General features: G+C 47.1%; 5 protein-coding genes across 5 annotated transcripts; 3 read left to right on the top strand and 2 right to left on the bottom strand.

Annotated features, from left to right (window-relative positions):
- Positions 1-25: 25 nt before the first annotated feature.
- On the top strand, positions 26-756 carry BO79DRAFT_50960 (actin-binding ADF family protein). Its single transcript, XM_025689348.1, has 3 exons — positions 26-382; positions 444-492; positions 554-756. The coding sequence occupies exons 1-3, from the start codon at positions 66-68 to the stop codon at positions 686-688; spliced, it is 501 nt and encodes a 166-aa protein (XP_025535583.1). The 5' UTR covers positions 26-65; the 3' UTR covers positions 689-756.
- A 568-nt stretch (positions 757-1324) lies between these two features.
- BO79DRAFT_157592 (oxidoreductase) lies at positions 1325-2700 on the bottom strand (the record flags this gene model as incomplete). The annotated part of the gene is made up of 6 exons (XM_025678876.1): positions 1325-1568; positions 1625-2052; positions 2107-2230; positions 2278-2446; positions 2495-2596; positions 2646-2700. The coding sequence occupies 6 exons, from the start codon at positions 2698-2700 to the stop codon at positions 1325-1327; spliced, it is 1122 nt and encodes a 373-aa protein (XP_025535582.1).
- Positions 2701-3204: 504 nt separating this feature from the next.
- BO79DRAFT_157528 (putative pantothenate transporter) lies at positions 3205-4980 on the top strand (the record flags this gene model as incomplete). Its single annotated transcript, XM_025678870.1, has 8 exons — positions 3205-3305; positions 3351-3400; positions 3517-3667; positions 3717-3868; positions 3922-4297; positions 4351-4593; positions 4643-4751; positions 4807-4980. 8 exons carry the CDS (start codon positions 3205-3207, stop codon positions 4978-4980), a joined length of 1356 nt encoding a protein of 451 aa, XP_025535581.1.
- Positions 4981-5260: 280 nt separating this feature from the next.
- BO79DRAFT_258941 (ankyrin repeat domain-containing protein) lies at positions 5261-7417 on the bottom strand (the record flags this gene model as incomplete). Its single annotated transcript, XM_025686339.1, has 1 exon — positions 5261-7417. The coding sequence occupies one exon, from the start codon at positions 7415-7417 to the stop codon at positions 5261-5263; it is 2157 nt and encodes a 718-aa protein (XP_025535580.1).
- A 2162-nt stretch (positions 7418-9579) lies between these two features.
- On the top strand, positions 9580-10658 carry BO79DRAFT_274430 (uncharacterized protein; the record flags this gene model as incomplete). The annotated part of the gene is made up of 2 exons (XM_025687601.1): positions 9580-10036; positions 10130-10658. The coding sequence occupies 2 exons, from the start codon at positions 9580-9582 to the stop codon at positions 10606-10608; spliced, it is 936 nt and encodes a 311-aa protein (XP_025535579.1). The 3' UTR covers positions 10609-10658.
- Positions 10659-10918: the final 260 nt, after the last annotated feature.

Here is a 10918-nt window from a genome sequence, read left to right as displayed (position 1 = left end):
ATCGCTGGCACAGGACAATCGGCGACTGACTCATCCATTACTTGAACTTTAGCTTCCGTCCGGGTATGCTGCCGATTTTCCTGTCTCTAAAATTTGACCTCGATCATAACATTGATTATACTCTCAATAGTGTCAGCATAACTGCTGAGTGCATCAATGCTTATAAAGAGCTTTTATACAAGAGGGGAGCAGGTAAACCTGCCTTCGTTATTTATAAGATATCCGACGACGAACAGTCTATTATGGTGGAAGAATGCTCCCCAGAAAAGAACTACGAAGCATTCCTACAAAGACTTACGTCTGCGCATGATAATGACGGGAAAGCCGCACCTCGGTACGCCATATATGACGTGGAATATGACTTGAACGAAGACGGCAGGAGGTAATTGAAGTCCCCAGAACCAGGCAAAGCAATGTGTCTTTGATATGCTAATCTTCATCAGAGCGACAACTGTTTTTATTAGCTGGATGCCAGATGTGACGCCTACTCGCGTAGGTCATCGTGCTCTTGTATCTTCGACTTCTTCAAGTGTTCCCACTGACATGATCATAGATCCGTATGCTGTACGCTTCTACAAAGGAGCAGCTTCGAAGGGCCCTCGATGTCAAAGTATCCATTCATGCTGACGACTTACACGATATTGAATGGAAAACTATATTGCGAGAGGCGAGTGGTGGACGACTCTAAGCTGATCATGACCCTCCTCTTTAACACCATGGAGGCCTGTTCAGCCCATGCTCTTCTCAATTATTGGCACCGATATAGACATGAGAATATATTATGACCCTCTGTCTACATTAGATAATGTGCTATCTGCACCTACAATCAATGGAAGTCATGGTCAGTCGTGGCGGGATCAACGGTGGACCAATGGCTCCTACTAGAGTTGTACGGGAACATTAAGGTAATAGGTAAAGAATAATGATTAAGCGTCCTCAAGCCTATACAGTTCGAACAACTTGATCAATGGCGTAAATTATAAGAAAGTGGCCCATACCGCCGGTCATGATATGATAAGAATGATAGTACTTTCATACACGATTTTTGGAATATGCCGTATCAAGTATCAAACGCCTATGGGATACACCTCCTGGATGATTCAAAGGCCTCCAAGACATTGGATAAGTTACCCGTGACGCGGAGACAAGTTTAATCGATCTATCCTTCCGTAGCTGTGCTATTGATGCCAACAACCATACCGAGATGATGAAGAATCCTGCCTCTAGTGGCATCGGTATTACTAGAGGCCGTGGCACCATAAATATGTTTCTTTGTGACTAACGGTCGAAGCTTGTGTATGATATAGTTATGCTCTCTTATCTCTCAGTTATACACTTTGGCATCCAACCCTGGGAGGATCTGCAGATCCTTGTCTCCGTAACTGTACTTCCCATCCTCGGAGACCTTCGCCTCCCGCGTGCGTCTCTGCTGCTGAGTCTGCCGCGCCTTGACCCACTGCTCAGTAGTCAAATGCTGTCCCAACTCCGTAAACACGTTCTTAGTGAGCCCGAGCCGGTTAAGCAGGGGACTGTTCTTGATCGGATCCAAGACGACATGGTTGTTCGGCCTAGTCAATATAGTTAGCATTCTAATTAACACTGAAAGGAAAAGGGGCAGTCTTACCTGGCAAAGTACAAAACACCCAACCGATCCACATGCGCCTGATCAGCAGGAGGAACATGAACCCGATGAATGCTCGATTTGATCAACCCGCCCGTAAGCGCAGTCAACGCATCACAGGTATTGATAGTAATGGTTCCATCCTGCGGGCGGACCCATTTCCACTGTCCTTCCGAGTTGAGGATCTGCAACGCGGCGACGGGTTGTCGGAAGAGCAGAGTCACCGTGCCCAAATCGGTATGACCGGGAGAGTATAGACCTCCGACCTTCTTGTTGAGTTCGGCACCACGTGCGGCGTAGTGCATGTAGCGGAGGTGGTCCTCGCCCTTTACATCGTACTGGTGGTCTCGGACGAGTTGGTCTTCCTCGGGTAGTTCGAGCAGAATGGCGAAGAGGCGGAGAAGCTTCTCGACTACTTCTGTGTGGCATTTCTGTTTTATTCTTTAGTGTGAGTTGTTTGTGGAGAGACGGTAGAGAATGCTTACCCGGCTGAATTGCTCGATTTCGTCAATATTGTCAGCCAGGATTGCTGGTTGCTGGCGCTGATGATACCCATCGAATTTGGGGATGTTGTAGACTTGGACGTTGTCCTTGATTCCGTTGCCAAGACTGGATGTATGAGCATGATAGCATGGTTACAGATATCGACGACCTACATTCGGTGCCCAGCTGGCCGGTAGCCGTTGTATTCTCCTCTATCCAGATCGGCGCTGCTGTGGTACTTGAGCTTCTCTTCAAGTGGAAGAGCGTAGAACTCGCGACCCAGAGCGAACTGGCGGTCGATTTCCTCTTGGCTGATGTTGAAGTTCTTGACGTAAAAGAAGCCTTGAAGCGAAGTTAGGCCAGGGTAAAAATGTGATGCAAACTACTTACCAACATGACGAACAGCGTGGTCTAGCTGATCAACAAGCGATTCCTTGCCGCCTGGCTGATCATATTGGCTCAGGTCGAGCGTGATGAGTTCGGCCCAGTCGACTGGTTCGTTAATTATTTGAACACATAGCAAGCCGGAGGAATCACTTACGGTCTTCCTTAGTCACTGGGACGTGGTCGTATCTGTCGATAAGTCTTGCGGGCATAGTGATGAAAGTTGTTGCAACAGCGTTCACGAGAGTATTATACGGACCCTATCGAGCTGCGAAGGTCCGAGTAGTTATGTCCAAATCCCAATGCAGCGTATACTTTAACCCCGCACGGCATATGTGACGAAAATAATCAGCAAAGCACGCAATTCTTATCTAGCGTCGCACATCCAATTCAGAACGCACGGTGTACCGTGTCTGAATCCTGTCAAAGATAGATAAGGGCATTTCTGCTAGGATTGTGGCACGCCATCCCGCACCCGGATGTTGCATTCTGCAGCTAACAGGTCCGAATAACCCTATCAGATTGTGGTGCTTTCCCATCACGACAATGAATGGCATAATGGCAAATATGTCAACACAGCCCCACTCTATAATTCTATCATGAAGAGGGGTATTCAATGATCAGATAAAGATCTTGCCGAATCATGGAACATGCCCCTGTCAGAGGAAGTTTTCACCGGAGAATTGTCCGATACAAGGAGACAAGGGCTCGGCAATATGTCCGGCAGCGACTTAAAGAGACAGAAAATAGGTGTTTGGGGTCTTTTCAAAGAGGTGTTCAATTGGTACCCATCTAATTACCCGACAAATGAGCGAAAGTACGTTGTCCCTCTTGGTTTGGCCATAGGGTACTGATCATCTAGGTTGCTCTTCAAGCTGGATTTATCCATCCTGGTATTCGCATGTCTATGCTGTAAGCTGCCCCCGTGGATAAATACAGAGTATCTATTGACTGTAATTAGTTTTCGTGAAGTACTTGGGTATGCCTGTCGGGAGACTGCAACCTCCACCGATGCTAATATATTCCAGACCAGACCAACATCAGCAACGCGTATGTCAGTGGCCTAAAGGAAGACTTCAGTCTAAATGGCAACCAACTTAACTATTTCAACGTCTGCTATTACACTGCCTACGTTGTATTCCAAGTTCCTGGTCTGCTGTTGATGTCGCGACCGACGCTGTATGTTACTGTCCATGATTCGGGAGAAATACATAACTAAGAGGATAAGGGCGAGATGGCTGCTCCCTTCCCTTGAAATTCTCTGGGGTGTATGCACCTTTGCACAAAGTCGAGTCACAAATGTCAGCCAGCTATATGCACTTCGATTTCTAGTTGGCATGTTTGAGGCGCCTGTCTTTGCTGGAACACACTTTATTCTCGGTAAGGTCGTCAGCACTTCAGCTATCATTCTAATGGGCTAACTGATACTGGAGGCTCATGGTACTCTGGCCCCGAACTTTTCAAACGAGCTGGAACGTGGTTTATTTGCAACGCGCTTGGAACTATGGTAAGCGGATACCTGCAATCCGCAGCCTACACCAACCTATCCGGAGTGGGCGGCATGCCTGGATGGAAGTGGCTGTTTATTATAGACGGAATTTTCACTATTCCCGTCGCCATTATTGGCTTTCTAGTGTTCCCGGGGATTCCGGATTCTCCACGACCCTTCTTCCTGTCAGAAGATGATATCGCCTTGGCCAAGGACCGGGCGCGAAGAGCAAACATCCGTCGTCCGGGAAGGATGACACTTGATGTCTTCAAACGTACACTTAAGCGCTGGCATATCTGGGTCTTCATCCTCTGTTATGCGTAAGACAGGCTTGACTTTCAACTTGGGCAAAAGCTAATCTGTTGTGTCTTAGGTGCATGATTATATCTTCTTATCCTACCTCTTATATGAACCTCTGGCTAGAGGCAGAAGGCTACTCAGTGCCACAGGTCAACAAGCTGCCGACAGTGACCTACGCGATCAATATCGTTGCTTCGTGGTTAGGGACCACGCTTGCTGCAATTTATCCATCATGGCTTATTTACACTATTGCGTCCACATGCTGTTTATTCTCTTCGCTGTGTATGATTATTTGGAACATACCAAAGGCCTTGAAGTAAGTGTACATCTCACATGCGTATATTGTCCTGCTGACAGGATCATAGGTTTGTCGCATGGTACCTCTTTGGCGCGGCCGGGTGCACAAGTCCTATTCTATATTCGACTGTTAATACAATTGTAAAGGATGATTCTGAAGAACGGGCGCTCATCATGGTACCTCAATAGACTATCTGGATAGCAGACAGAACAGAACACTAACTATTGGCAGGGCTCGATGATGACTTTCGGCTATTCCTTTCAAATATGGGTTCCATTGCTTCTTTTTCCTACTGCTGGTCCGGACGGTGCTCCGCGGTGGCGAAAGGGGTGGCCCGCCGCATTCGCTTTTTTCTTTTTATTGTGGGCGGGGTTCATTGCAGCAACATTGATATATAGAAGGTAGATTAAGTATACCCAGTTTCCCATTATATTTTCTAACGCAAGATCCAGAGAGCAGAAAGCAAAAGAGGTACTATATAGTGGTCCCGAAATAGAAAGTGGAACGGAGGATGGCGAACCGATTGTGGTGGAGGTCGATTCTAGTGTTAAAGACAGAACTTGATGTTCATAGGTAGCATCGGCGTCAGTCATGCGAGAATTGAGACCGTTAGGGCGAAGGAATCTGGACTTCTCAGCACATTTGCGGCGAAATATCAAAGCTTGACGAGGATAAAAGGATGTGGTTAGATCTCCGGACAAGGGTACATATTGCGCCAGTACCAGCGCCAGATATACTCCTCCACTTTGGCAATGTCCCTGGCCTCCCGAAACGCATCATATCCACGGAAACTATCTGCAAGATTGACTTCATACGCTGAAGCCATCGCAGCCTCCGCAGTGCTGCCTGCGGCCCTCGCAGCCTTCTCAACCATAGATTTGACCCGAGCAAAGGGAACCCCTTCCTCATAAAAGTGCCCCAGCACGCCTTTCACTATGTCAAGCTTGCCTTCCGTTGCTACCTTCACGAATAGGTGTTCACCAGACCGGTCGACACCAAACGGATCGGCGCCTTTATGCAACAGAAACCTAACATCCTTCGCTGAGCAATACATGAGGCCATATATGCCACTGGAGATATAGGGTATATATGTTTCCGGATATCGTAAATTGATATCCAATCCGTACATCAGCAGGAGGTCAACAACTTCATGTCTAGGGTCTCCACCCCAATACTTGCTTATTGCCTTGACCAGAAGCCTGCGAGGAACGTTGGGATTGAATCCTGCTTCAAGAAATTCCTTTATAATTGTAGTGTCACCTTGCTCTACAGCTTCCTCAAATGCCAACTTATGGTTGGCGTTTCCCGGATCAAGTTTGACTTCAAAATGCTGCCGAATCAGGTGGAATACCTTTGCCCCCCAGCAGACAGCTCTTTTGATAGTGTGTCGTTCCCATTCGATGGGCTCAGGGAAGGCCTTTACCACCCGAAGTTGGTCCGCTTCAACCAGGTTTCTGTTCACGAGAAGCTGAATGATATCATACCGTGCCTGCGGCGTCAATTCTCCCGCATATAGAGCGGTTGCTTTTTCGAAGGCAGTCTTGTGACCCTTTGGGAACGGGTTGGCTCCTCTATCGAGCAGTAGCTCCACAACTCTCGTGTGTCCTCTTCCAATTGCATTATGGAGAGGTGATCCGCATCCTTCAGTCCGCCTCCAAAATACTGAGTCGTTGGGATCTGCACCACGGTCAAGTGAAAGTCTGATAACATCGAGATGGTCTCCCATGACCCCCTCTGCCATACACGAGGTCACAATATCTTTCCAAATTTCTGGCGTAATACCTGGGTGTGTTTGTATCCAATCAAGGTCTAGCAACCGCTTTAGGAGACATATATTGCCACCGCGTGCCGCACCAGTAGCGAGGCGCATAATCGCACAGATATTTCTTTCAGTTATTATGTTATCAACATCTATCTGTCGAAGCAAGTAACCTGCTTCTTCAGAGGACGTGACTGACAAGCGGCCGACGTGGTACAGAACGTCACTACTTAAATACATGTCAGAAGGACGGTCCGTGCAATATTTCGAGAAACGATACGCCATATTGAACTCAGCACCGTGGTCCAAAAGAAACTTGACCAGTGGCATATCATTTCTCTGCAGGGCCTCGATTACCATATCGCGAGAATGGTTCTCGGGAGCAGAAAAGTAGTCCTGTGGTATGTCGGCCCCCACAAACATACGTAAAATAGGCAAGTTCTTACCACCAGCGATATTGAATGCCGACCTGTCCCGGTACGATAAGAAGTTCGGTGTTCGGGGATTGCAACCATGTTCCAGTAGCAGTTTCACTATTCCATAGTGACCCCTCCTTGTGGCCTCAGATAGAGGCTGCAGAAAGCTTTTATGTTCCGCGGTGTATTCCAACTCCGTTCCGTGCTCGATCAGTACTCGGACAACTTCTTCATGGCCGTCCGATATTGCGGACAGAAGAGGAGTGTTTTCGTAACAAAAGTCATTCCGGGCTTTTCTCGCGTTCGGATCGACACCGAGCTCTATGAACATACGAACTAGGTCCGCATTTCCCCATCTCGCCGCAACCTGTATGGGTTCACCCTGACAACATATCTTAGGCTGGAAGGATGGGGAGACCCCGGCTCGTAAAAGCCTGCGTACACAATCCGTATTGCCTTTTAATGTTGCATTTCGCAACGCACCGCTTTCGTGGGAGTAGATGTGGCTGTTATCAAAGATATTTCGGATGGTCTGGTCGATCGATATGCTGGTAAGATTGTAAAGCCGACGACTAGTCTGTGAAAGCGCTGTCAAATCGCGGTTGTAATCTATGTAGCTTATTATTTCTAGCAGGGTTTCAGTGGGGAGTTCGTTGAGATTGGCCATGGTGATTGGTGAGTGCAACCGATCAATGTAGTAGGTCAAGAGGCCAGCACGTGATGATTGATTCACCCAGATGGCTTGCGATGTCCGACTTTCCTGTCTAGATTGCACATATGCGTCTGCATGTTCTGGCTTTATATGCTTAGTGATGTGTTGTTATTTCCTTCATGGCTGCATGTGAATGAAGATGTCGTCATTGTTCATGTCAAGGTAACGGCCGCTGCAGTTGATGTGGCTATGAAGGACAAGAAAAGCTTAAATTCATGGCTTAGAAGCTGAAAGGTTATCTAAGGTTTCCCACTACCCACCGAACAATCGCTATCATTTTGGTAGTGCACATGTCCATTTGAGCTGCGCTTCAGGGTTGGAGATTGCCAATCTCGACATTAATTCAACTGGCGCAGCTATTATACTCCTTTGTTAGAATCTACGCCATTATCGGGTATCGCCTGTATTTCAAAGTCGTCTACCATGGGTAAAGCGGTGAGGCCCATTGTTTATCGAGGAGTCAAGAACGTTGGGTCATAGGACAAGAGAAGGTATTCCACTATCTCCCGACGCTTGACCAAAGAAAAGTGTGGTTCGTCGTGAGGGCGATGAAAGAGTGTTAAGATAATCCGAACCTCTAACCCAATTCTAAATTAAGAGACATTCCACCACCCTCCATTGTCCTCCATTGAATGTCCCGGGATTCGCAATACACCAGAAACTAGCGAAGGTACAATCCGTATTTAAATTTTCATGGGGCGGAAGCAACTTTATACATATCACGATGAAGAGATTTAGAACCATACTTTTGTGAAGAACAAAGGGCGATGGTCCTGGACCGAGGCTGCTGTTGACAAAGAAAGAAAGTGTAATGAAAAGCCTAAATCCGTCTAGTACTGCTGCAAATTTCCATACGCCAAGGCATGTTGCGCTTGGGCGAGCCAAGCATCTTTCAGAAGGGCATATTGCTGCTACTTGCATCGTGTGTGACCGGTAGCACCTGGGATCGGTGTGCAGAAGTGGTAAACATCGTGATCCTGAGGAGTGATTGGGGCGTATATAGGTAGATAAACATGACTCCCTCAGGTTGCATGGGTTCTCATATTATATAGTATACAGCCACTCTACAGCCCTTTTGCGACAGAGTCTAGATATGCCATATTTAGCATTAGTCCCAATCAAAGTTTGTCGGAAACCAAATGAAGACATCTGAAAAAAAAGCAGGGGGATGGGAAAGAGAGTCGTCGTTAGAACTTTCATCTTCATTACCGTACCAATTTTGCAGATAGCCCTAGTGCTAGGAGCTTGCCTAACGTATCAGCATTCAGATGACCTGGCCTCAAGCCTCACTTCATAGCGCACAATGGTAAAATATAGGCTGCGGGGCCTGTCGCGGTACTGTAAAATTAGCAGCCTGTTGATCCCGGTTGTCACAAAGATCAGGGTATATTTCAACACCCCTATCTCATGTCCTGTTAATCTTGTCGGAGTACTCCGCATAATGCTGGTAATGCGATAGCGCAACAAACCTCCTGCGCCACTTTGTTGTGGTTCCAGTTTTGTACAGTATATAATAGGGTGCTTCCTAGGCAGTCATTCTACCGGAAGTTCTATCTTATTTTTTCACGTTGCTTCCTTCCTTCATCCATCAAACTCATACCAGTAACTTGGCGTTAAGCATTGTGTGCAAGATGGAAAGGAACATACGAACAAAGTTCAAGGACGAGCCTGATGGCTTCTCTTCATCTGCAGGAGATGCCGTGCCTCGAGACCGTGCGGATTTGCAGACTACTCATCAGGCTTTTTCATCACCTTCGCTGGTACCAGTCTCACGAGAGTCCCAAAATCAGGCACTGCCATTTCAGCAACACTATGATAGGGATTCTCGTCTCGAAAGACTCCCACCTGAACTTCGAGATCATGTCTTGTCAATCCTGGATCTGGACGGGCTCAAAGCTCTGGTACAGGCTTCGCCTGTCTACCATGGTCAGTATCTCTCAAATCGGAGGCACTTGCTCGCCAGTTGTATGGATGCAACATTGAAGACCGCCACTGTCGAAGCTATAGTTTGTTATGTCTCGGCACGTCTCCAATTTGATGAGAAATACATGCCGGACGCGGTCCTCCATTGTCTAGACGTCTACCAAGCGCGTCAAGCGTTGCCCAGGTATTCCATAATGGATGATAATCCCACTACGGATGAGATTGCAGACATGGCAGCATTCCACCTTGGTATTGTCCGGCCGCTCATGCAGGAATATATTGCTTGGTCGCTCGGCAATCTAGCCTGGTGGACTGGGACCAGGCCATATAATATAAAGCTTAGTGCAACGGAAGAGATGCGACTGCTGCGGTCCATGTATCGCTTTCAGCTCTGGAGTAACCTATTCCACATCTGCCCTGATACCCAAGACAGACACGGCCCACGACTCGATGGGTGGAAGTTTATGGAGATTCAGTTCTCTTTCTTTGAACCATGGGAAGTGGAGGAGATCTTCTGTATCAAAACCTTCGCAAAGGTGAAATTTGACCATATATTTTCCAGGATTCATCGCGATTTGTGTCCCGGCCCCCCTGCTATTCCTGGCCAGCAGCGGTCGATGCCGGCTGGCTTCTTTGATTTTGACCATCCCTGTAAGTTGAGACCCCAATTTACTCCATTGCTACCTTATTTCAGATTCAACAATCTCAGGATTTGTCCCAGCTAATTTTGTCTCAATTCTATAGTTACGAGGGATTGCCTTCTAAATGGCACAATAGCCCTGGGCCTCAACTTCCTGCACACGGTTTTATTTAAAATCAAGGATCATAATCACCTCGTTTCGACTATGCGAAATCATATCGGACGGCAGACTTTCTGCTTCTTGAACACTGATGACATAGGATTAAACGTCCAGAACAAGCGTCGGAGAAGCAAACCATCTCTTCGCGACAGAAAGCAAGGGCGACGGGATCCTTTACCTTTTCTTGGAGATGTAGTAGTGCCAAGTACAGACACGACCCATCCTCCACTGGCGTGGACCCTTATATGGGAAGGCACATACAGCAGTCTGGTGGGGTACTTTATCAAGGATAAGGTACGGAAATGGGGATACGTTATGTGGGATGCGGCCAGATTGGAGAAGACTGGAGCCAAAGAAGTACTGAAACGTCAGTGGGAGTCTGACTGGCTCGGCCAGGATCCGAGAGATCTTGCAATAACATGAAGTGCATAGTTATAGTTGAAGTTATACATACCTAGCGACAACTATCTTATTCAACATATAGCTTTCTGCAATATAACTTTTGAATACGTATGTCATAATCGGCAGACAGCAGGTTATGAATTATCAAATTTATTCTATGTTTTACAACCCACTTCCCGAGGATTAAAAGCAATGTTGCATCAGCAAAAAGACGGTAAAGTGTCGCTCTGACAATGCAACCTCGTATCCCACCTCATTCAGAAATCGCCAACTGTACTACTTCCGGAGAGTGCTCAAGTAAGCAGCCCAATTTATCCATTTGCTCTTATAC

This window comes from Aspergillus costaricaensis, assembly GCF_003184835.1.
Source record: "Aspergillus costaricaensis CBS 115574 unplaced genomic scaffold BO79scaffold_37, whole genome shotgun sequence".
NCBI lineage: Eukaryota > Fungi > Ascomycota > Eurotiomycetes > Eurotiales > Aspergillaceae > Aspergillus > Aspergillus costaricensis.
This window is presented reverse-complemented; position numbering and strand designations above follow the sequence as displayed.